Source organism: Ceratotherium simum, chromosome 4, assembly GCF_057802395.1.
Source record: "Ceratotherium simum simum isolate JZ-2026a chromosome 4, ASM5780239v1, whole genome shotgun sequence".
Taxonomy (NCBI): Eukaryota; Metazoa; Chordata; class Mammalia; order Perissodactyla; family Rhinocerotidae; genus Ceratotherium; species Ceratotherium simum.
The window spans coordinates 83788639-83815021 of NC_141903.1; the positions used below are offsets into that span (position 1 = coordinate 83788639).

The 26383-nt window shown below is 36.4% G+C and overlaps 2 protein-coding genes across 12 annotated transcripts in view; one reads left to right on the forward strand and one right to left on the reverse strand.

Moving 5' to 3' along the window:
* XRCC4 (X-ray repair cross complementing 4) overlaps positions 1-25880 on the reverse strand; it is a 234099-nt gene extending 208219 nt beyond the window's left edge. The window contains exons 1-3 of one of the 7 annotated variants that reach the window (XM_087430087.1): positions 18734-19534; positions 16841-16888; positions 4407-4555 (exon numbers count right to left, since the gene is read on the reverse strand). In XM_087430087.1, coding sequence (XP_087286213.1) covers positions 4407-4545 — 139 coding nt within the window. In that variant the 5' untranslated portion in view covers positions 4546-4555; positions 16841-16888; positions 18734-19534. Of the gene's footprint in view, positions 1-4406; positions 4556-16840; positions 16889-18733; positions 19650-25801 lie in introns of those variants that run through there. The other 6 variants (XM_087430088.1, XM_087430085.1, XM_087430084.1 and 3 more) reach the window with 6 other exon arrangements.
* Positions 25881-26118: 238 nt separating this feature from the next.
* TMEM167A (transmembrane protein 167A) overlaps positions 26119-26383 on the forward strand; it is a 77486-nt gene continuing 77221 nt past the window's right edge. Inside the window, exon 1 of one of the 5 annotated variants that reach the window (XM_087430090.1) lies at positions 26119-26379. In XM_087430090.1, coding sequence (XP_087286216.1) covers positions 26257-26379 — 123 coding nt within the window. In that variant the 5' untranslated portion in view covers positions 26119-26256. The remainder of the gene's footprint in view (positions 26380-26383) is intronic. The other 4 variants (XM_087430092.1, XR_015552035.1, XM_087430091.1 and 1 more) reach the window with 4 other exon arrangements.

The following is a 26383-nucleotide window of genomic DNA, read 5'->3' on the forward strand; positions in this document are numbered from 1 at the left end:
AAACTCCACGACAGGCAAGAGAAAGAGAGTCTTGGAATGTATCCATATATTTTTTCATGATCAATTTTTGATAATAAGTTCTGATATTTAAACATAAGCCTCAACATAGCCTTTGAGAAAAGGTAAGAATAAAAATATCTTATATTCCTATGTGATTTTACAGCTTCTAAAATACTTGCATATATTTTTTCTCTCTGAGGCAGATGCATACTATTTAAGATGATCACCACTATCAACTCTATTGACTGTTCAAATACCCTATTAGTTCTGAAAAAACATAAAAATAAGAAGATAAATGTTTCTTATTTAAGGAATTGTTTCATATTTTGTGTTGGGATAATTTTGAAGAGCTATAAATACCTAGGAAGGGAAATTATTCACAGAGAAATAGGAAATAAATCTGTAGAACAGTCATAGAAAAACGTAAGAACACATAAAAGAAAAATAAAGTATGCCTATTGGTAAAACATCTAGTAAAAAGTATTCTAAATTACATTAAAATGAAAAGATACCTATCTGAAAATACTTAACAGTGTATTGATTCAATTCATTTATTCAAAAATACTTAATAAGCATCTACTATGTGCCAGGCACTATTCTAGGCTACAACAGTTAAACTGACAGACAAAAATGGCAGCTTTATGGAGCCTAAAATCAAAGGCTGGTGTCTTAGATATCCTTGTAGGTATCCTCTTAGATATCCTCTTAGATATCCTCTGATGTTACTCCATCTGTGAATGCTGTGCTGATTATTGTTATGGAATATTTCATTTTTGAGAGGAAAAAAACCTATGAGAGGAAATTATTTTTCTACTTACTCTTTAAGAAAAAAATTTATTTGAACATTTCCTATAACAGAAATGCAAAATCTTGACTGCCTGTTTAGAACTTCAATCCTGAAACAAAAAACTTGGGCACCAGTTTTGAATTCTGTGCTAAGAACATCTGGAAGAGGCACAGCTGTAAGCATTCAATGCTCCAAAAACATCAATGACCAGAAATAAATGCCATGGAAATAATAAAATTCAGCAAGGATACAGCTGAACCGCGTAATATGGCATAAAAAGAGAGCAGATCAACATGACCAAACAACAAGGAATTGTTCTCAGACCGGTAGGAGCCAAGAAAGCATCACTTGAACACTATTTGTGGGTAGGTGAAGATGTAAGTAAAGAAAGAAGATTCTGTCCTTTGGATCCCTATGTATAATGAACCAAAAGACTGCATATCCTAAGTTTCTGTCAGAGCTTAGAAGATACACAGCCTCATCATCCCATTAGGGATTTTGATGGTATCACATCATGGACCTACTTTACTACTTTATTCATTAAAAATCCTTTTTCCACTGAGCTCTGTTATATAATCTCCATATAGGCCACTAAATATCAATGTTTAGGACAAATATAAGTGTATATAATTATTTGACAATAAACGTATTAATAAAATTTAATTTACTCTTCAACGAACTTTAAACTACTCCAGAGATGGGTGATAGAAGTTTCTTACTGCTGACTGCAATTTTTACGAAAGTCACATAATAGTCATCGATCATTAACCCACTTTGTGACTTAACCCTGTGATATAACCCTCTATAATGTTGAAGTGATGATAGACCACATGATAATTAGACCCCAAAACATTCATTAGATAAAACATTGCTAATGGAAAAGAAATCAGTGAGTTCAGTGTGTGGGAGATTAAAAGGAACCCCACATCCTTTTAATTTCACTCAAATGAAAAGAGAAAAAAAATTATCCAAATTGAAGGTTGAAGCAATCAAAAAGTTGTACAAAAAACAGGATGAGGTATAGGAAGGAAATCCATTTTCATGTTTCAACTATTTAATTGTTTCAATGTTCTTAATCATGTTATTGTCTATCTGTAAAGTGCCAAACCAAATTATATTTATATAATAAACCTTAACTGAACATGGAAACAATGTTATATTATTTTGTTTCATATTTTGTCCCCAAAATTTACACAAGAAAATAGAAATGAATAATGAGAGGTATAAAACATTTGTCGGGTTTAAAAGTTCATTTGATATCTTTGAACATAAAACAACCATACACAGTGCACTGTAAAATTTTCTGTTGGAAAGCTTGTTCAGTACAGGAAGCCAAATGTTAATAACCCAGCAAAGGATGCAGAAGTTTGATATCACTTTTTTGCCACACTAAATTTCATTAGCTGAAAAACAAATGGTAAAACATACTGCATTTATGAACAATGCCAACAATAAATAAACATGAAACTGGAGTTTTCATTAAAAAATATGAACTCTAAAATGAATAGTACATTTTCTTTTTTTCCTAACCAGTTTTATACATCTGACACATCCTTTCACTTTTTGTTTCAAAGAATATCCATTGAGCATATAAGTCCCAGGTACTGGTCTAGATACTTATACAAAGTGGCTGACATTTCAGATGTATTCCTTGCTCTCAATGGATCTAGTCTAGTGAAACAATATTCATATTAATATTAAAAACAACTGCCAGCACATTTTGAATAATACAAATAAAATGTTCCATAAGTGTAAATAAAGTTAACTTAAATTTCTGGTTAAATTAAGATTTAAGGGTTAATCAGAGTACTCTTTTTTTCCCAATCCTTAATGACAAAAAAAATTCAAACAACATATTATTGTTGTTCTTTGCTTTGGAGAACGAGGTTTACTGACCAGATTAGAATTTACTCTTTTCTTTGGTAATTAAGGCTCTCAAAGCATCTCAAGGTCATCTCTCTGACCATAAGTTCTCATTATACTTAGAATAAGCCATTTGTCAACTGGAAATATCTAAGATATAAATACAGTATTCCTTACACACAAGCAACCACTTCACCTAGGACCTGCCTCCTGGGCTGTGCTAATGGAACTGCTCTTCTCTCCCAGACAACCAGCATTAACTTTCTGCCATGGTCTTCAGCCCTAGGTACCCTCCTTCACCCCAAAACAGAGCTATTGTCACCTCGGTACACCTTCACCAGCATACATAGAGCTAACGTGACAAATTTTCACCCACTCCTGCACTCCAATAACCAACCAACAACTGATTTCTCTTACATAAAAATTTACAACTTAAATAGATACCATAATAGGTAACGCAAACATCACCCTTGAAATTTCTTTATTTTACCATAAGACTTATGTTAACATTCCTTGCTCTCTGTTACAAAAGACAAATAAAAATTTAAAAACCTGCAAGCATAAATTCAGTTTGACTGTGCTGTGTAACAGAATTTGTAACATTCAAGAAAGAAATGAAACTTCACATGTATTATAATTTTAAAAGGTAATATAATTATAGTAACAAATTTTAGGGCAACATTTCAAAAGTTGACAGAAGATACAAATAGTACATAAATTAACATGACAAAATTATTTTACTTAAAATACCATTCACAACACAACTCCAGAAATGACTGTTGCATAACTGTCGAAATAGCTTTTTAAATCTTTCAACAAAATACTTTAGAAGAGTGTTAAAACTTTGCTATAGGAGTAAAACATAATTCTAGATATTTTGACTTTATACCTGCCATGTTCCATAAGTGATATCAGGGCCATTAGCCTTTTTAAAGATTTTATTTATTTATTTTTCCCCCCAAAGCCCCAGCAGATAGTTGTATGTCATAGCTGCACAACCTTCTAGTTGCTGTATGTGGGACGCGGCCTCAGCATGGCCGGAGAAGCGGTGCGTCAGTGCGCGCCCGGGATCCGAACCCGGGCCGCCAGCAGCGGAGCGCGCGCACTTAACCGCTAAGCCACGGGGCCGACCCCATTAGCCTTTTTAAAAGATTATTGCCAAAGATAAAAAAATCAAAAGTCTATGTCATAAAATAGTCAAAATCCCACATACGGGTTTGAACCTTGGTTTACAAAGTTTTAGGCTATGATTTCTGTTTTGTTCTGTCACAAATGTAGCACATGTTTATTGGAAAACAATTCAAACAATATAAGTATATGAAATAAAAAAAAACCACCACCACCCCACTCCCCCAAGCCAACACAAACCCTTAGCCCAGCCAACCCACCTTCCCATGCCTCCTAATATTTCCCTGGAGTCCTGAGAAAAAATATATGTAAAAAGTACTATTTATGTTTTGTATAAAGAGATCATTTAAAAACTCTGACCAACTCCAAGTACTAAGACTCAAATGGTAACCAGAATTTGCTGGGGCATATGCTTATTTCTCTATCCTTCTATTAATATCAATTATAGAAAACAGCATTAAATGTTACAAATCTGTGTGTAAATTAGACAGCTATAACAAGTAAAAGCAATCATATTAATTTTACCCAATATCTATTAAAGAAACACTTTAATTTGAAGTATTATTGAGGACTGAAGAAAAGCACATTATTGAAATTTTACTTTTAAAAAATTTGCTTTTAATATTACCTGTCCCAGTCCATGCTGACTGACCATCAGTAAGTGTAACAACGAAACCAGATCCTAGTGTTTTCTCCCAAGCAATTTGTAGAAAATGAATCATGTCAGGTTCAGAAGCAAGACAGATTCTGCTTACTTTTCTCTCCATTTCTGGTCACCTGTTATAGAACAAAAAAATCAATATTTTTGCAAGAAACTGTGACTATCCAATAGTGATATCTTCTGTGTTGGTCTCTCAGCTATACAAAGCACCAAGGAAATAAAAAAAAAAAAAAAAGGCAAAAAAGCATATAATAGCCAACCACCAAACTTAGTAAATCACAGTTCTCTTCAATATTGATTCACAATTTTTACCGATAAGAAAAGCAGAGGCCCATAAATGGCAAATGATTTGCCCAAGTTGTGTAGCTGAATAAAAATTACTATTTCCAACAATATGAAAAGTAAATCTTCCCCAAGAGTCAACAGGCTCTTTGTCTACAACAAAAGAAATGGTCACAAGAACTTGTGTGAGTAACCTGAGAGTAATCTCAGGACTGGAGTGTGATTCTGATTAGTGAGGGTAAATTTGATCAGGAGTCTTAGTCTCCAACTAGAGAAAGACTATGAAATGAGAAAGCAGAGTAAGTGCAAAGATTAGGAAAAGAACATCTCAGAACCCAAGAGCCGGCAGTCATGCCTTCTCTAAGAAAGGGGTTCCCAGGCTCAGTGACCTACTGTGTCCACTGAGGCAAGAGCACCCTGTAGTAAAGATGGGTTATATTGAGCTTTCACAGCCAGAGGCCAATAAACTTTTTTTACATTTTTAAAATTTTGTATTGAAGTATTATATACAGAGAAAAGTACATACATCTAAAATACAACTTGATGAGTTTTACAACTGAACAAATCCCTGTAAGCAGCACCTAGATCAAGAAGAACATTACCACCCCAGAACTCAGTTGCACAATACCTTCCTTCCAGTCACTATGTCCCCAAAATAACCACTCTCCTCACTTCTAACACAGATTAGAGTTTTGAGTATTTTTGAACTTTTATGTAAATATAATCATATGGCATGCTTTATTTTCTGGCTTCTTTTGCCCAACATTTTGTTTGAGAAATTCATCCATATTGTTTTGTAGAGTTGTAGATCGTGTTCATGGTTGTATAGTATTCCATTATATGGATATAGTACAATTCATTTATCCATTCTACTAGTGATAGGCATTAGAGAACTTTCCAGGTTTTGACTATCACAAAAAGTGCTGCCATAAACATTCTAGCAAATATCTAGGCTTTTCTGTTGGGTATATACCTATGAGTGGAACTGCTGGGTCAGAAGATATGCACATGTTCAGTTTTAGTACTATACAGCCAAAAGTTTTCTAAAAACTTTGTACCAATTTACACTTGGTATATGAATGTTCTGATTATTTCACACACTTGCAAACATTTCTCATGGTTTCAATTTTAGCCATTTTGGTGGGTATTTAGTACTACATTGTGGTTTTAATTCACATTTCCCTGATGAGTAATGATGTTGAGTCCTTTTCGTATCTTTATTTGGGCATTTGAATATCCTGTTTTGTGGATTGTCTGTTCAATTTTGCCAATGTTTTCCTTCAGTTGTTTTTTTTAATTGATTTTTTGTTTCTTTTCTTTTTGATTTGTTCTTTATATTTTAGATACGAATCCTTTTATAGATATACGTACCATGAATACCTTCTTTCACTCTGTAAGCTACCTTTTTTCTCTCATAATGGTATCTTTGGATGAAAACAAGTACTTAATTTTATTTTTATTTTTTTTTTTTTGTGAGGAGATCAGCCCTGTGCTAACATCCGCCAATCCTCCTCTTTTTTTGCTGAGGAAGACGGCCCTGGGCTAACATCTGTGCCCATCTTCCTCCACTTTATATGGGACGCCGCCACAGCATGGCTTGCCAAGCAGTGCGTCGGTGTGCGCCCGGGATCCGAACCAGCGAACCCCGGGCCGCCGCAGCTAAGCGCGCGCACTTAACCGCTTGCGCCACCGGGCCGGCCCCTGGATGAAAACAAGTACTTAATTTTAATGAAGTGTAAATGTATCAAAATTTTTATGTAATGATTATACTTTTTTGTGTCCTGCTTAAGAACTCTTTGGTCACTAAAATGTTCTCCTATGTTTATCTAAAAGCTATACTTGTATCTCTCACATTTAGAGCTGCAATCCATCTGGAATTGATTTTTGTGCATTGTGTCAGGTAGGGGTCAAGATGTATTTTTTCCACATGGATATCTAATTGACCCAGTACTATTTACTAAAGACCATCCTTTCCTGACTGCACTGCTGTACCTTCATCATAAATCATGTGACCAAATACATATCCAAGGTTCAATTTTGTTTTTATTTTTTTTTTGGCATGGGTGCAATTTCATATTTTATATTTGGCTTATCAAAGTTACATTGAATAGTGATTCTGTTACTGTGACCCAATACATTTATAATCTCTCCCTGACCCTGCCATTTAAAAATTTGATAAACCTCTCTTCTAAGTATTAACATCATTTATGTAAAATGTTGAGCAGGACAAGCTCACACATAGACTCCTGTGGATTGCCACTAGAAACGAGCCTCTTGTAGACATTTCTCAACACTCCTAGGTGGGTACACTGCTAGTAGCTCCATTTAAATCACGGACATCAGGAGAGTCCCCTGCAAAAACTACCTACTCTACTACCAGTCTAGCAATGCGATTAAAAAAAAAGGGAAATAAATTAAGACTGTTTCTTACTGATCCCACTGTCATTTCTAACGATTAAAGGTTCTTTCTCTATGAATTCAAAAACCATTCTTCTGGCAACTCACTCCAGAATCTTGCCCAGATTGACCTCAAACTTACCAGACTGCGGTATGACATATATTATTTAGTTCAAAGCAAATAAATATATTTTTTCTAATACTGGAATATCCTTTGACCATGCGTACTTCATTAAGAGATACTTAAGCTGTAGATGCTAACAAACAAAACTAAATACCCTAAAAATTATAAATATGCAAAGAAAAAACATTATAAAAGCCGAAACCAGAAACAAAGCAAAAACTTCAAAGATAAAAAACTAGAGAGAATTATTCTTTAATCACATAGCATGAATCTCTTACTAGATGATCCTTAAAAAGCTAAAAGAATATTCTTTAATCTTTTATTTGGGGGGAAGAGTGTAAAATTGCTTCAAATTTTTATGACCAATATATACAATATGCTATAAAACCCAAAAGTAAATTATTAATTGACATTTCATTGACAACTGATTAATAAGTTTTATTTTATTTTTTAAAGGATTATGTTTCTTTTTTTGGGGAGGGGGGGAGATTGGCCCTGAGCTAACATCTGTTGCCAATCTTCCTTTTTTCCTTTTTTCTCCCCAAAGCCCCCGTACATAGTTGTATATCCTAGTTGTAGGTCCTTCTAGTTCTTCTATGTGGGATGCCGCCTCAGCATGTTTTAATGAGCAGTGAGTTGGTCTGTGCCCAGGATCCGCACCAGCCAACCCAAAGCGGAACGCGCGAACTTAACTGCTGCGCCACTGGGCTGACCCCAGTGAATTTTGTGGGTTTTTTTTGTGAGGAAGATCAGCCCTGAGCTACCATCCATGTTAATCCTCCTCTTTTTGCTAAGGAAGACCAGCTCTGAGCTAACATCTATTGCCAATCCTCCTCCTTTTTTTTTTTTTCCCCAAAGCCCCAGCAGATAGCTGTATGTCATAGTTGCACATCCCTCTAGTTGCTGTATGTGGGACGCGGCCTCAGCATGGCCGGAGAAGCGGTGCGTCGGTGCGCGACCAGGATCCGAACCCGGGCCGCCAGTAGTGGAGCCTGAGCACCCAACCGCCAAGCCACGGGGCCGGCCCCCCAGTAAGTTTTAATAAGAGCAAATTTTTAAATCAGGAGTTTTAATTTGCTTTCTCAATTTAAAACTATTATATTCTCATAAATAAAGCATCATATTTTTCCTCAAATAACAATTGAATATGAAAATAAAAACTCACTTTGTCAGCTCTTCACAAAACAAGGCTAACTTACTAGAGATCTCTATCTTGTAGGGTGGGAAGGATGCCTAATTACAGAATAACAGAGCTGCACTATCTTACAGTAAAAAGCATAAGGAAGCAGAGAAACTTCCAGAATGAAAGAAAAAATATCTAAAATTAAGAGTGTAAGTTACCTGCAAATTGATAAATTAGCAATAACTCTAATTTCTACCTAAAGTTTACTCAGAACCTATTTTTCTTTCCAGTAAAAGACAAAGTGATAAAATAACCGTACTTGTAACCACACCAATTAAACATGTTAACATTTTAAAAATACATAAATTTCTAGGTTTGACTATAACATAATCACTGAAAAAAATATAATTATTTTTAAATATTTCATGTAGTCAAAAGTTTTTCCTACATCAAAGTCTTCTTTGCCTAAATGTGCTTAATTCTGAAATACTCCATCCATTTGTGAATATTTTCTTTTAGATCAATTAGTCAATACACTTAACATACAGCCAATTACTCACATGCTCTGTAATCCTTAAATTTGAAATTACTGGAAATGGGTGTTACTGTTTTTCTATGCCAATCATTGAAAGAGACACACAGTTAAAGGCCTGCATAATTCTAATGTGCCCAAACCTCACAATTTTGGGGGGAGGAGGGTAATAGAAACTACCTATGAAGGCCATTTTTTACCTCGTTGGGATTTATATACAAACACACAGATGCACACACACCTACAGATTATTTCTTCTTAAATATGCCCCAAGAACCACGGCTATCATTAGTAATTCATGTAACTTTGTGAAAGGAAAATGCAGCACTTATACTCTAAAACAGCAATTGGTTTCACTGCTACTTTTTACCATATTTGAGACAAATGACAAATTTCTAATTATAGAGAAAAATTAGTTTAAAACTTAATACTTCAGATGCCTGTCAGTGACTCATCCTAGTTTCACATAAGACAGAGGGCTTTAATCTCAATAATGTTAAAAAAGACATTTAGCAATCAGATTAGTTTTAACAACATATTTGAGTTATTCATATTTCAAATATTTTCCAAATTTCTAATTAACTCTAGGAACTCATCACATTTTAAAGATTCTATTATATTAGTAAACTCAAAATTGAGATTTTGGGTGCTACAAGTGAGCCATGTTTAAGCACTTACCATATTAATAGCCCAAATATGACAACTCAGTTTCCTGTATTTTGTGCCTCAGTAGCCTCAGAAATGTTTTCTTTATATCAACTGAGGCTTAATGTCCTGATAATATACTATTTGAACCAGTTTTGAAAGTATTTCATTTTTTTACTTACTGAGGTCACCCTCTCATTAAATATCAAATACTTAACATACCTAAGAATCAACCACAGAAACAGAAAAACGGATGACTTGGAATGTCTTTTAAGATTCAGTACGAGCAAATCAACCATCTCTTTGCTTTCACCAGCACTGCAAATGGGAATAGTCAGCCCAGTTTTTTTTCCGCAAGACTACTTGAAGAAAAGGGGTGGAATCCTCTTCAGAGGGCCTGATTGATTAGGGCCATAAGAAAGCCCATATTTTGTTTTCTAAGGGCACTAAAGGTCAAACTAGTATCTGCACCTCTCCCAGCCAGAGCCAAGGATCTAAGACAGCCTGCAGGTGGAAACAGTTGGGTCCCACCCCAATTTGTCCATCAGTAGCTTTATTGAGAGCTCAGAACAGTTGAGAATTGAGAAGCTTATCTTTAGTACTTTGTGTCTTTGATACTTGGCCTCTCTCTTAGAGAAGAGAAATAAGTTGTTGGCTGGTATGCAATTGATGTGATCTACACTCTGAACAAATACCATTCACAGTTGCCTCTGAATAAACAAGACGCTTTTTAAATTAGTTTACAAAGAATTTTGTATGCCCTTTTGGATGCTGATAAGGAGCAGTGCAGAAGCCAACTCTCTTAGGTCAGCTCAAGTTAGTGACAACACTATATCATTGATAAGACCATTTTGAACTTGAGCTTCTTTTCTTTTCCTTTATAGTAAGTTACGGCTTCTTTTCAAGCTGCTCGGGCTGCAGGTGTTCAAACTTCTGCAGCTAGGCCAAGGAGCTGTACTTACAGATCAGAAAGGGCTAAATGCATGTTTCTAATCAAGCAATTAACTTAAGTGCCCCCTTGTTGAGAAAAGTAGGCTAATACCTAAAGTGAGTTCAGAATAAAGATTAGCACACAGCACATGCTAGTAATAGTCTGTAATTAGATTCCTGATCACATTATTTTGTTTGACCTTGTTTTTTAAAAAAGGAAGAAAAGAAAGAAAATGTAAATTGTAAACCAGAAGTGGGGTGATAAATTTTTTAAAAGTTCTATCACATTTCAAAAATTAACGGACAGGACCATACACAATTGCTAGGTACAGAGGAAAGAAAGGTTTATGCAACAACCACCGTATGTCTTTTGATGTATGTCTTTTGATAAAACAAACATCACACAACAATTCAGGAAAACTAAGTGCAAAGAAAAGGACTATTTTCCTAATTGTTTAGTATTTTTTAAAAGCATTGAGGATTTTTTCAAATTAATAATTTGTTCCTAGCATTTTCGTTATTAATACCATGTCAACTTGCTGGTCGGTGTTATCTACCTGACCAAAGGGTAAATTAAGGTTTTTTTGAAAAATGACCACAAAATCAATTTACCTTTCAATTTCCAAAGCAATTAAAACAAAAATATCAAGCTAACCTTCTATAGAAGAAATGCTTTCCTGAAATGTTTTGAAGTTAGCATTTTCTAAACCTTATGGGTAAAGAATTTATAGGATTATTAAATACCATCATGCCAAGATTTTTTCCATTCTATTAATTTTGAAAATGAAAGTAAGGTGACCATCTGTCCAGGTTTGCCTGAGATTTTCCAAGTTTTAACACTGAAAGTCCTGTATCCTAGGAAACCTCCCAACCCCAGGCAAACTAGGAGGATTGGTCGCCCTAAGTAAGAGAGAAATATAGTTAAAACTGTCGGCAGATCTTGTTCAAAAACTTGTAATACACCGCTGATGTTCAAGGAAGCATTAAATTAATAATCTGACGCTTCAGGAATAAAGCATTAGAACTATAAATTAAGTCTGAAAAATAGGGGATCTTTGCCATGGTCATAGTCCGTTCTCAATTACCTCTTATGACCGTGGAATGCCAGCTGCCGCCATTCCAAATATCATATTGCTGCTCATTTCCTCTGCTTATCTTTTACAAACACCATTAATAATCATTAGTTTCAGTGATTCATTTAAATTTCACTTCCTCTTTCTTTTCTCTTACCCAAGGAAGTGAGTATTTAAAAATAATAAAATGGCCTGAATAAATTTCCCAAATAAAATCTAACACTAGATCCAAAGTGCCCTTAAAATTGGACCCAAAGTTCCAAGACTATGACTTCCTTTATATTCATCAAATGGACACTCCTGATTACAAATAACTTTGGCAGAAAGGATAAGAGTATACTTATCATTTTAGAAACTTTCTAAGCTTTCACAAGAACACCAGTTCTAATTGCAGTTTCATGTGAGAATGACACTTAACAGAACTGAAGTGATAAGATAGTACCTGAAACATAGAATTAGCTAAGCAAGTCTTTTTTCATTAAGAATTTAGTAATGATGATTTCTTAAAAACCTCGAAATTTTGACATCTCTCTTACATTTTAATTTCAGAAGCGTTAAGGGTATTCCTATGAAACACCATCAGTTAAGCTTACAAATAGTCTTTTCTACTTAAAAAATGTGCTGCTCAGAACTGAAATGTAACCAAAAGCACTTGTATGGAAAAGGAACAAGATCAGCACTATACTTTTCTCCCGTTCACAAACCCACCATTTACTTACAACTGTACCCATTTAGCTGCCTATTTTCTAATAGTAAAAAAGGGGATGAATGATAAGATTGGGGTACAATGAGAGTTAATCCTGGGGGGAAAAAAAAACCCTATACCATATCCTTAACTGGTGACACTACGTAATTTAGCCATACAAAAATATGTAGGAACCATATGAAATTGCCAATATTTAACAATTTTTAACCTACAAAAAATGGCAATTTCACACAGTTCAAATAATACTAAGTTATAAACAGCACATGAGGACTTCCATTCCTAATTGGATGAATAATTACATACTTATTTCCCATGTTGCAATTTCTGAGTCTAAGTCCTTTTCAGCCACATTCCTGCACATATTTTGGACAACTCTAGAGGGAGGAGATTCCAAGATAAAAGCAAAAGGTTCAATTCTGAATCCCCTTGGGTGATGCATTCTCAAACTGAACTGAAAGTCTGTACTTGCTAAACTTGACAGCAAACCTTGTACTGCAGGGGTACAAGTCCTAAGGTATCCAGGGCCTATGCAGGTCAGGAGCAAGCCCACATCCATTCGTTGCATGATGAGCCTGGACTGCGGCTAATGGCAAAGACAAGTGACCATATAAAGATGGCAGCCACTACTCAGTGCTGATTGTTAGCATGAGTAAGAAGTGGTCCTTGGTGGTCTGCCCTTCTGATGATTCAAGAAACCTAAAAATCCCTATTTTTATGCAGAAGTCACTTGACTTTTAAAAGTTGGCTCCTATTTTTTAAAAACACTTGATGCGTGCTATAATAAAAAATATATTTGGTCTTTGTCCCAGATAGAGCTCCCAAAACCCTTGGAACTTCCCAAGTGATAGAAGTGTCTTTTGTTATTCCAGAGACCCTTCCAATCACACCAGTGTTTATGCTAATGAGGTGACTTAGGGTGGGGTCATTAGATACCCTCATAATGGGGCTGGTCACCAGAAAGGCCAAATGATTCATGGGCTGGCACTTTCAGCCTCACTCCCAACCCCACCCTTTTTGGAGAGGAGGGTGGAGCTGAAGGTTGAGCTCTATAAAAGCTCTAGAGGGGGGCTTCAAGGTTGTGAATACATCAATGTACTGAGAGAGTGGCATGCCCAGTGGGGGCATGGAAGCTCTGCTCCCTACCTCCCATACCTTGCCCTATGCATCTCTTCCATTTGGTTATTCCTTAGTTGTATCCTTTATACTAAACAAGTAAATACAAGTGAAGTGTTTTCCTAAATTCTAGAGCCATTCTAGCAAATTATTGAACCTGTGGAGGTAGTCGTGGGAAACCCCGATTTACAGCAGGTCAGAAGTATGGGTGGCCCAGGACTTGCAACTGGTATCTGAAGTGGGGGCAGTCTTGTGGGTCTGAGCCCTTTAACTTGTAGGAACTGACACTAACTCCAGGTAGATTGTATCATAATTGAATTGAATTGTTGGACACCCAGATGGTGTTGGAGAATTGAAGAATTGGTTGTTGGTGTTGGAAAACACCCCAACGTGCCAAACAAAACAGCCTTAGTCCAGCTTTTAAGGTCATTGGTGTATAACCTGTACTAAATCAGAAACCAATTCCTTCGTCCCCAAGTCCTTGGAATAAGAATCTTTAGCTGACAAATCTGATGCTTTCTAATGTCACTGTATAGCACAGCCCAGATGGCCTTTCCCAAATAGAGTGACTTTTGAAATATGGCAAATCAAGTATAAATATTTATTTAAATCTTGCCAGATGCCAGCTACTAGGCTAGGTGTTGGGAATAGACCTGTGAATAAAATGGTCATAACCCCTGACCTCAGAACACTTATACTCTCATGAAGAAAGAGTCAAACAAACACATTACAAAACATTGTGGTAAGAGCCATAATGAGGTAGTAAGGAATCCAGATCAGACACACCCAGATTGACCAAGTCATGGGAAGCTTTATGGAAGAAATGAGAGATCTAAGACCTCAAGGATGAGTAGGGGGAGTTCTGAATCCACCACTGCTATTGCCCTTTTGCTTATGCTGTTTCCTCTCCTAAAATATCCACCTCCAGTCTGCACCTGTGAAAATCTATCCATCCTTTCAAGGTCCAAGAGCACTGAAAGCAGTTATGAGAAGCCTCTAAAGATCCCAGCTGTCAATCATCTTATTCCTCCACAGGAGAAAAAAGAAAGAAGGCCTAATATAGGGAAGACATCAGGATAATCACATTCAGACTCTCTGCCAGCTCTTCCTCCTGATGGAAGAGGCCCTGAGCTGAGTTATGCAAACTGAATCACTCAGCAGTGAGTTTAGAATATAGAGCTGTTGACTCTTTGAATTGGAACTTTGACAGCTTCAGAATTCTAGTACCACTCTGGTGGCTTCCCATGTTTTGACCTCTGCAACATTTGAATAAAGCAAGCAGTGAAGTTAACCCAGATTAGAAGTCATTTGTTGTTAAGGTATCAGAATTTTGGAGGCTGTGCTTCTGCAGTGTGGAATGGCAGTGTCCGGCAGCAGAAAGTTGCAGCAAAAGTGGCACTATCTGTAGCAGGCAGCAGAGAAACGGGGCCGCTCAGCTAAAAAGAGCCTCTTTACATTACCATATTAGGCAGAAAGATTAATCAATCTGTGGCCTTTCTTTTGGCTACAACTTAACATCAATTTTGAAACTAAATCCTAAAAACATTAAGACTTCTTCAAAGGATTCTGAAACAGTACTGAATCACATGTTCATGCCTATGAAGCCCAATGAAGTCATCAACAATCTTCAAACTACAGAATTATCAATAATAATTTTCTCATTTGGAAGAAGTCAGAAATGTTACATGCTTTAGAAAGTACAAGAAATAATTATTTTTTAATCAAATACTTCCCCCAAAGAATTAATGAAATGTTTAGTAATAAATGAAGCTACTTCCTGCAAGAGAAGCCAATCTACCTTTGCAATGCAAAATTTAAAAAGCCGATCTGAAAAGCCATCCAAAGTTAGTTTCAGAGTCACTTAGTACATAGAACAAAACCAAACCTTCCCACTAAGTTGATAATGAACTGACATCGATCTGAGGCAAGCCAGCTGCAAAAATTCCAGTCAATCTACCAGTCAAATATTCATTGAGGAAGCACTCTGTACAAACTTTGTGCTCATTAAGAACTCCAGCAGATTAAAAAAAAAAAAAAAAGTAATGATACCATCCCTCAGAAGCTTTTAATCCAGTTAGAACATGACAAAATAGAGTCCTACAAAATTATAACTAAAATTCAAGGTAGTACATAATTTGCTACATGGGAATTACATTACTAATAAAAAAATAAGGAAGAGATATGTCAAATACATGGTAGATGATATATAAAGTTGCTGCATTTTGTAATGTAAAAAAAAAATTACAGGACCAAAATCAACAAAAACAAGAGATATAACAGTATGTTCATATGAGGAATCCAATGTTCATAAAATGAAATATCAACAATAAACTAGTAAATTAACCAAAAATAACAACAATGCAATTCCAAAGCCTGGAAATTACCTTTAATCAACAAGTGAAATGCATAATATTAAATTCAATTCTGCCCTCATGAATACTCCTCTTTGGCCAAGGTACATGCACGTTCAATGAAACATAAGAAGTATAAGATATCTGGAAAGACGCCAACTGATGTAAATGCTTTTCATTATAACAAAGAACTTAGATCCAAACTAGTTAAAAACAAACACTAAAATAAATTATTAAATTTCCAAAAAGAAGGTCATATTAAACATTTTAATATCACATCTTACTTGCTCAAATAATAGAAAAATGATGATGACCAATTGTAGAGAACTGCTGTTATTTGGAATGCCTAATTTTTGGTTAAACTCTGTTTGGGAGTTATCTGTAATAGAAGTATCTATTTAGTTGATTGCCAATAAGATTCAATCAAATCTGAACATTCCAGGACATGAAGATCATGGTTAGATAGAGTAAAAACATTTGGTGCGGGTATATCTGGTTTAATATCTAAGGATGTTCTTTGACTCAGGACAAAATGAAAAAGAGGAGTGGCAGTAATAATTTGAGAACAAAACCAAGAGATAAACACTGAAAATTAAATTAAGGCATATATATAGCTAATTACAATGTATAATACAGATAGAGACTTATAAAGTCAATAATTTTCTCCTAAAAACTCAGGCTGTGTGGCTGTCAGTGAGGGAGTGAAACATATATGTACTGAGCACATGTCATGAACTGTGCCAGGAGCTTTACAAATATTGCTTTATATTTATAAATATATATTTATATATTTATTATTTATAAATATTATTTATATTTATAAATATAAGTAAAGATTTATATAAATCTTTATATAAATATATGTAAATCTTTATGTACAAATATATAAATCTTCATTTTCACCCCCATTCTAAAAACAAAAAAAGTGAAATTTAGCAAGGTGAAGTAAGGGTAGAAGTGTATTCAAAACTAAGTCTACCCAACATAGCGCCTAGAAGGAAAGTCTCAGCCCTGGACAGCCTCTGTGTGAGTCTCATACTTAACCTTCCTTCTTGGCTCTCAGCCTCTCTCTGAATTTTCTCACTTTATAACTATCAAGGTACCAGAACTACAGCTACCTCTTACCTTTAAATGTTCCCCACTTCCGCTGCTATTGAATTGCTTTTCCTCAACCTACGAACAAATTATCACAATGTATTACACACATCTAAATCACGAGCTGATCTACAACCCAGAATTTCCCATGTAGGGACTTCATAGTAGAAGCAAAGTTCCTTATACAACGTTATTATACCTTCTCCCACGTACCTATTTTTGATTATTCTAACAACAGACAGAATTTTCAAAGTATAGAGTCTAATCCTTCTTCTACTAATGGGAAGAACTGATGAAATTCAAAGAAAAACATTTCTTTGAGTCTTTATACAGCTCAAGACATCTACAGGAACTCCTAACATCATTTGTTTTAAAATTAAAGAAGTGAAGAGTTATTAGAGTAATTATAGATTTACGAAAAGTAAATATGTCAATATATATAAGTATTCCCCTCCACTTTCCCCACACTCTGACTTCTTTTTTTTCCTGATACAAGTTCTGTCCTAAAGCCAAACTTATTGTTTTTTGACATATAAACAGAAAAGAACTCAAATCCCATTGGCTTAAATAAGTTTTCTTGGTAAAAGCCATAAATTCTCTACACGTCTATAATATATTTATGCTAAAAAAAAAAAATCCAACATGAATCTGATCAAACCTCTGAATCTACCTACCAATTGATAGGAAACACAAGGGATGGAGGAACATGTTAAATGACACTAAAGGGATGCAATCAGCAAAATCTAGACTGTGGGAAACTCCATGGAGGGCAACTGGCCCAGTTTTTCCAACAAACAAATTTCCATGCAAAAGGGAGGGATGAGAGGGCTGGAATATTAGGTTAAAAGAGACTTAAAAGCCATAAGCGACTGCAATTTATAGACGTTATTTAAAACCTGATTCAACCAACAATTAAAATTTATGAAATAATTTGAGAAATTTGAAGACAGATTAGGTATTTGATGATATTAGGGAATTACTGTTAATTTTTTAGGTATGTTAATAGAATTGTGGTTATGTTTTCTAAAGTATCCTTACTTTTTAAAGATACATGTTAGAATATTTACAGATGAAATGATATGATGTCTGGGATTTGTTAAAAATAATTTAGAAAGGAAGAGTGAAGTCTGAATAGGATATAAGTGAAATGAGATGGGCCATGAGTTGATAATTGTGCTAGGTGATGGGTATGTGGGAATCCATTATTCTCTCTACTTTTATGTATGTTTGAAATTTTCAAAATAAAATGTATAACAAGAAAAAAGTTTTCAATAAACGTTATTTGACCATCAGGCTGATAATGTTTGTTATAGGGTACCTTTGTAAAAAGGGAAAAAGTCATCGATTAGAAATTTATTCTTAAATATATAATTTAACACTCCAAAACTTAGGAGCCTACCTAAAAAACTATTGGGCTCAGTATTGGCTCTTTGGTAAATACTCCTACCTGATAAGCATTACACCCAGAACACTGGTGCATAATGCACTCGTGAATTTTGCTGTGCAACATTGACTCAAAGATACTAAAGATGAAAAATATTTTTTATAATCAACTGAAAAGCTGATAAACAAAAATACCTGAAACTATTTCAATATTTATTGGCTATACATTAATAATTTGTTCTTAAAGCCAAAATGTATAAAAAATTAATATAACAAAATATTCAATATTTGAGCCACTTCATATGTATATTCAACGATTGCACATAGTACCCACAATAAAGAAACCACTAGTAACAATCACACTATTTTCAAAATTTCCCATCCTGTGGCATATCATTAGAATTATGCCATCTTAAACTTTTCTATCTAACCAATATGAATCAAATACCTATCATAGTTCCTGGCACATCATCAATAAGTGGCCCTAACTCATACAGCTGCATTCATTTATTTATACTAATTTGAATGACTCTAGCTTACACTTTTCCTTCTCAATTCCTTAAAAAGCACAGGTTCCCAACTGAAGGATTCAGCATTGTTAGCTATCACTAAACATTGGTCAGAGAATGCCATCAGTGTCATGGTTCACATTCCACTGCAATTCAGGTTAAAAATGTTCATTCACCCAAGATTTAGAGAGAATCTGTTGATTTTTGCCACCCAATACAGATTCCCCCTGCTTATAGCAACAAATCTTGGAACGACCCCCACCTCTGCTGTTCTCAGTCCACAGGCTTAGAGCAAGCTGACTTTAGCCCCACATTCCAGGAGTAGAACACAGACCTGGACTAGGCCAACATTACATTCTAATCTCCAGTGACTGATTCAGAGATAAGCACATGACTCAAGTTAGGACAACTAAGACCAAAAATTCAATTCCAAGAATTTTATTTGCATCATAAAGGATATAGATTCTTCTCTACTGGATTTGGTATTATGACACTGTGAGCCTGGAGCCGTTAAGAACAAAACCAACACAGCAGAAAGTGGAACTGAGGGGTGGGCAGCAGCTCAGATCTGATTCCAGCAGCACCAGAATCTAGATCTAACCATGGATGTTTTAAGCACGAAGGCAAGAAATTCCTTTTTGCTTAAGCTGCCTTGTGTCAGGCTTTGGAATCAGACAGACTTCAGGATGAATCTTCACTGTCATTCATTGGTTGTGTGGCATCCTCTTAACCTCATTTATCTCATGGTACCTGCAAAACAGTTGTTAAGTAAGCAATGCATATTTCCCTCAGTGGTGTGAGTACCACACTTTGGGAAACCCGATATCAAACTCATAATATTCAACACCAAACAGGAAGTTTTACATTTTCAGCTTAATATAGTTACACTCTCATCAAATCTAAAACACATGACATTTTGAAAACACTAGGCAACTCTGTTATCACTACATAATAAATAACTGGTAACAGGTGATTCAAGAAGACAACTGGTGAATATTTTGCATAATGCCCTAATGATTCTAGAAAAAAAAATCATATGTCTATTCAAAACAAAGTTTCAAGTCTTGGTTACATAGCAAAAAATGTTTTCCAAGTTTTAAAATCACTAATTAATGTCTAATGTTTTTTCATGAAAACTCACCATGTTACCTCAAAATATTGGCAAATTCTCTCTACAAGAGGGAGCCAATCAATTTTAATTTTAAGATTGTGGTTCTTTCTCTTCCATCTTTAATATACTGAAAAGAATGGGTTAAAGCCTTTAACGAAGCTCCAAGCAAATTTTTTTCATATTTATCAAGATTTTATAGAAACAAACGTAGCTTCTGACAGAATATATGACCTCAACTGTACTTTGCATCCATTCTTCCCAATATCAACATAACATCATGATGTGGTTAAAAAATTAGATTACTGTATAAGAGCCATCAATCTTTACTCTCAGAAAAGAGAAGCAATGAGAGGACCAATCTCAATACCCATGGTTTATGCTCTTCTAGGACTGTTTTAGGACTATCAGTCAAAGAATGTTAAGTTTAACCTTCTCCTAGAAGTCTGCAAAACAAAAGTAAGATCGTGTGCTTCCAATGACTTGATAAAAAAGCTTCAAATGTCTCTCTACTTTGCATCAAATGCTCTGTTATATTACACTGATATTCTATGGGAATTAACAGTGGTAATCAGTGATACTCAACCAAACATATCAACTCTACCTGCTCTCCACACATTTTCTTCTGCAACACAGTTGTCAGATAATAACCAGGACATATTTCTTCATCACATTTAAATTTCAGAAACTTTTCATGTTTTCTCTATTGCTAAATTCTCAGAGCACAAACTTTTGGTTCCCAAAAGTAACATCTGAGTCATGACTAGAGCCAATTTCTGTAAGAATAACGCTTAAAATGAAGAGGTTGGTTCCCAAACACAATATTAAGGCAAGATTTTTTTTTTATTCAATTTATGGATGAGTATCCTAGGACAGCTAATTTACAAAGTTATAAATGGAAACCATGCTGTCATTTTTTAAAAAACACTTAAGTTAAACCCTATACGGAACTATATTAGTATACTATAGTGTACAAGCATGTCCCTACAAATTACCAAAGAAGCATCAATAAATTTTTTAAATTTACTTTTCAAGTGCCCCAAAGTTTAGACAGATGTTATCCTATTTTCTCTGAGCAGCTGTTCATCTGGACATGTTCCTTATTTATTGATATACTGTATTCAATGCTAGGGTCACATTTTTTAAACAGGAACTTGGCAACTTCCAAATTCTATGGTAAATATTGACATGTCTCAGCATGTCAATATTTATACTGTCAGGACTTGAAGAGTGTCTTCAACAATGGCTGCATCTTATTTCTTAGCAGCCAGTTCTTTCTGTTCCAATTGAGCACGGTCTTTCTTTATTCAATAAAATTCTCATTAACCATTCAGATAAAATTACACATAAGCTACTAGCATCCTCTCACACAAAGACCAGACTGAGCTCCTTGCTTATTTCAACATTTTAGTTACTTCTGCAAGATTAGTAAAGTTCAAAGAAACAAGGCACAAATTCAGGAGTGTCCTCCAAATAATATTTGTTTGTTTGTTTGTTTTTTGGTGAGGAAGCTTGGCCCTGAGCTAACATCTGTTGCCAATCTTCCTCTTTTTGCTTGAGGAAGATTGTCCCTGAGCTAATATCTATGCCACTCTTCCTCCATTTTGTATGTGGGACACTGCCACAGCACGGCTTGATGAATGGTGTGTAGGTCCACGCCCAGGATCTGAGCCCGCAAATCCCATGCTGCTGAAGTGGAGTGCACAAACTTAACCATTACGCCACCAGGCCGGCCTCTATTTGTTTTTGATTACTTAATCTCAAAGCTAATCATCATTTGAAAGCCATTGAAACTTTTTCAGAATTTATAGAGTTAAATCATTTTTTTAACTTTAACTCTTTTTTTGTTAGTCCTAAAGGCTAGGCAAAGTTATAAAAGATTGGTTTATAGACTGCAACAATGATGATAATATTCAGAGGACAGTTTGAATTCAGAATGCCTGCCATAAAAAGTAGTTGGAAAGTCTGGCTCATTATCTAGGATTAAAGAGTGTTTTAAATCCAAAATTAGTTTACCTAATTTTTGTGCCAAGTATCAAAGATCATGTTAACAAACTACTCATGACTCAATCAACCTTAAGAGCAAATTTCCATATCACTGGAAGAAAAATCTTTGCAATATCTTGTAAATACCATGGGATTTCCCAATGGCACACAAGCAAAAGTTTAATTTAAAGCTATTGGCAGTACTGGCATCTGGCAAAAGCATGAACGCCTCATCAGCAGTTTGGAATTCTAGCATGGATTTCTCTTTTGGGCAACGAAAATCTCAACAGTATTTTTCTCCCAAAAAGAGCACAATTTCATCAACATTTAAAATATGCTGACTATAACAACCCTCTGTTCACTGATTCCAGACATTGTCTCAGGAAAAAGCACAACTCACTTTCTCGTCACCGCTGGCAGCTTCACAAGTGACAAGGAGCAAAGTGCCCAGGGCTATAAAATGCATTAACTACCTCCCGCTCATATAAAAAGAACTATCCTTCTACTATTTTAAAGACAGCCACTTTTTTCCTAGAAAACAAGGTATAGCAAACAGAGCATTGATTTTATACTCAGAAGACCCAGCTTTAAATCAAAACTCTACCACTTCAAGGCTGAGTGACTTTGGTCATGCCATTAACGCATTAAAATGTTCATTGACTACTTCCTATGCACCAGGCTTTGACATCCTCAAGATGAGTAAGACACATTCCCAGCTCTCTAGTGAGAAACACCCAAAGAGAATTCTTTTACAAGCTTGTAAAGTGCAGAGGCAGGGTGGGAGCTCCTTTGAAAAGTAGCATGGAAGCCAACCTGACATTTCAGAGAGGCCTTCCTTGAGTTACATCTGATAATCTTAAAAGGTGAAAAAGGGTTAGGGGTAGAAGGAAAAAAGATAAGAAAAGGCACTCCAGGCAGAAAAATCTGCACGAGCAAAGGTGTGGCGGCAAGAAATAGCACAATATACAGAAATAAACAATTCAGTGTTTCAGACTGCCTGTAAATCAAGGATTACAAATTCAAATACCCAGTCAGGTTCATTCAACCAACCAAAACATATTGTGTACTTCTATGCCTCTGACAGTGTTTTAGAACTTGGCATAAGGGAACAAAACAGATAAAAATTCCTGCCTTTGTGGCGTTTACATTTTAATAGAAGGAGCCGAACAATTAAAAATACACATGATAAATATGTAAAATATATCCTATGGTGATCAGTGCTATAGTAATAAGAGAAGAGAAAGCAGGGTAGAGGGCACTGGGAGTGCAGAGGCCAGTTGGGTGTGGGATGGGGGCAAACAGTTGCAAAGCTGCAATTTTAAATAGGAGGTTGAGGTAGGCTTTATTGAAAAGGCAACATTTGAGCAAATACATAAAGGAGATGAAGGAATCAGTTGTGTGCATATCTGAGAAAAAGCATTCCAAGTAGATGAAGCAGCCAGTGCAAAGGCCCTAAGATGGAAGTGGGCCTAGTGTGTTTAAGAAACAAAGCAGCCAGTATGGCTGAAACAGAGTGAGGGGGGAGAGAATACAAAGGGATGAGATCAGAGTGGTAAGGGGAAACCAGATCATGTAGAGTCTTGTAGGCCAGTGCAAGGATGTTGGCTTTTACCGTGAGTCAAATGAGGTCATAAAAGGCTTTTAAGAAAAGAAGTAATGTTACATTCTTTTTTAATAAACTTTTTATTTTAGAATAACTCTGAATTATAGAAAAGCTGCAAAGATAATACAGAGTTCTCATATACTCCTGACCCAGTTTCCTCTAATATTAACATCTTATATGATGCATTTATCAAAATAAAGAAACCAACATTGGTGTATTACTAGTAACTGAATTCCAGACTATTCAGATTTTACCAGTTTTTCCACTAGTATCCTTTGTCTGTTCCAGGATCTAACCTAGGATAGCACACTGCGATTAGAATCTTACATTTTAATACAATTTTTTACTTATATTTTAAAAGTATCACTCTGGCTATTGTATAAGAATGGACTGTAGAGAGGCAAGGACTGAAGAAAGCAAGGAGAAGAGCTAGAATATTACTGTAATCCAAGAAATGATAGTGACCAATAACAGACATCCAAGCAAGAAACCATCACTGTACTAATGGCAGAAATAGTAGGAAACACAGTAGGTCAAAATGGAGATAAATTTTATAGAGAGAGTCAACAGGATTTGCCAATGGATTTGATGGAATATAAGAGAAAGTAGGGTCGAGGATGACTCCAAATATTTAACTTGGAGCAAATGGCAGTATAGAGTTGCCATCATCTGAGATGAGAAAGAACGGGACAGCTTTGGGGGGGAAAAAGAGTTCAGATTGTGACATCTGAGTTAGAGATATTTTTAAATCAACATGTGGAGCTGCAGAGGTCGGCAACTGGATATATGAGTCTGGAATTCAGAAAGAGAGGGGACTAGGAATATGAATTTGGGAGTCTTCAGTATATAGATGGTATTTAAAGTCATTAAGACTTGATGATATCATCAAAAGGAAGTGTAGACAGAGGAAAAGAAGAGAATCAAAGACTGAGCCCTGGAACACTTCAACAACAAGAAATCAGGAAGAATAGAAGGAAGACTGAGAAAGAGCAACCAATGAGGTGCAAGGAAAACCAAGAGAGTGTGGTGTCCTGAAAATCAAGTGAGGAAAATATATCACGGAGAAGGGACTGATCAGCTGTGTCAAAGGTTGCTGATAGGTCAAATACAGTGAGGTCCGAGAATGATCAAAACCTGGAGATCATTGGCGACACTAACAAGAGTATTTTGGGGGAGCGTGGGAGCAACAGCCATGTTGAAAGGATCTCAAGAAAGAATCGAAAAGAGGAATTGTTTGGAGCATACAGAACTCCTTAGAAGATTTTTGTTCAGAAGAGCCATTTCTTTAAATGGGGATGGAAGTGGAGAAAGGTTAAGGTGGCATTTCTTAAGGTAAAAGAAATAACATGAAGGTCAAACAAAACTTTTATTGTCTTAATCTAAGAGCCATGGGGAAAAGAATAAAGATGGGGGGAAAAGGAGAAAGACAAACACCAGAACACTAAGAACCTCTACCTCAGACTATGGAGGCTATAATCTGATAGTTCTATCAGAGAAAACAAGCAGTTAATTAAAACCATTGTCTTTTAACATATGTGAATATCAGTGAATAAAAAAAGGGAAATCATATAAAAGGAAACTATGAACATTATCAATACTAGACACAAAGTAAAAAGAGAAAAGGGGGAGAAAGTGGTCTAGTGGTATAAAGGCACTATCAATTTAATTCAAAAACCTTTTATTGAGTTCCCAAGAACTATGCAAACTGAACACGTCAAGGCGCCTGTTTGTCCATCTAAAATATGCGACGACAAAAACGGGTGGAAAATAGAGCCTCAGTTAATGGGACTATTAAAATTGGAGAAAGATAAATAGTACTACTACCGATTAAAAGAAAAAGTTGGCATGTGATTCGTCTTGCTGGTGGATCACTTCTCTAGAGTACCTAATCAACTTCCGGACTCAGGAAAGGCCAGTTCCTTTCCATTTGTTACCACGTGAAGTTCTCTCCTGACTCCAAAAGGCCTAGCACGTTTCAGCCCCAGATGGAACCCATCGACAGTTTACAAAAAGCTGAGGAATGGGCGAGAAGGCCAGTGTTAGAAACACAACCCAACAGCCTATTTAACATAACCCTCCGGATTCAAGTGTCCTCCTAATCCCGCAACCATTACAGGGCATTTCACAGGCGCTCTGCATTCCAAACAAACCCTCTGCAAAGCGAGAAAATGAAAAAGGGCCCAGCAGGTGCACGCCCTGCGACCCCGTGAGCCCACAAATGGAAGGCCCGGGAGTTTACACATTGAGGGGGATCCGAGCCGGGAAAACTCCGCGCACTGCGAAATTCTAGAGGGAAATAACAGGGAACTTAAAAAAGACAAAAGAAGGAAAGAAAAAGAAAAAAAGAACAGGACTACTGACTACTATTACTTAAAGAGGCAGCCCCCACTTCCGGACCCTACCTCTCCGAGACTCCACTTCCGGTCTCTTCCGAAAGGCCCGCTCCCACAGACAGAAGTCCTGCAGCCAATGAGAGCGTCAGCTACTTCTGCAGGCCGCCTGACGTCATTTAAATCCCGCCTTTTCCGGTGGAGAGGAGCCTATCCTCGCGCTTGAGTCGCGCGGCTCAGGAGGAGGTGCCCCGACGGGCCCAACCGGATGGCGGGAGGGAGCGAGACGGCAGGCGGGCCGTGCACGCCTCTTCCGCCTTGGGCCCGGAAGGGTGATGTGGCTGGGGCTTCGCCGGCCTCACTATGGTAAGAACCGGGGCTGTGGGGTCTCGGCTGAGCTTTGTGAGGGGGCTGTGGGGCCGAACTAGAGCTGGAGGGTTGGGCGGTGGCCCTGGGCGCGCGGACTAGGGAACTGTATCACTAGCTTGCTTCTCCTGGGGCTCGGAGGATGCACAGGCCCGGAAGCCATGTGGCCCCTGCACCCCAACCTGGGAGAACCAGGGCGACCGCCCAGGAAAGACCCCGGGGTCGCGGAGCCTTGCCCCTCCCGCAGAGGCCACTTTGCTGACTTTTTTCGAAGAAATGCGCAGGTTT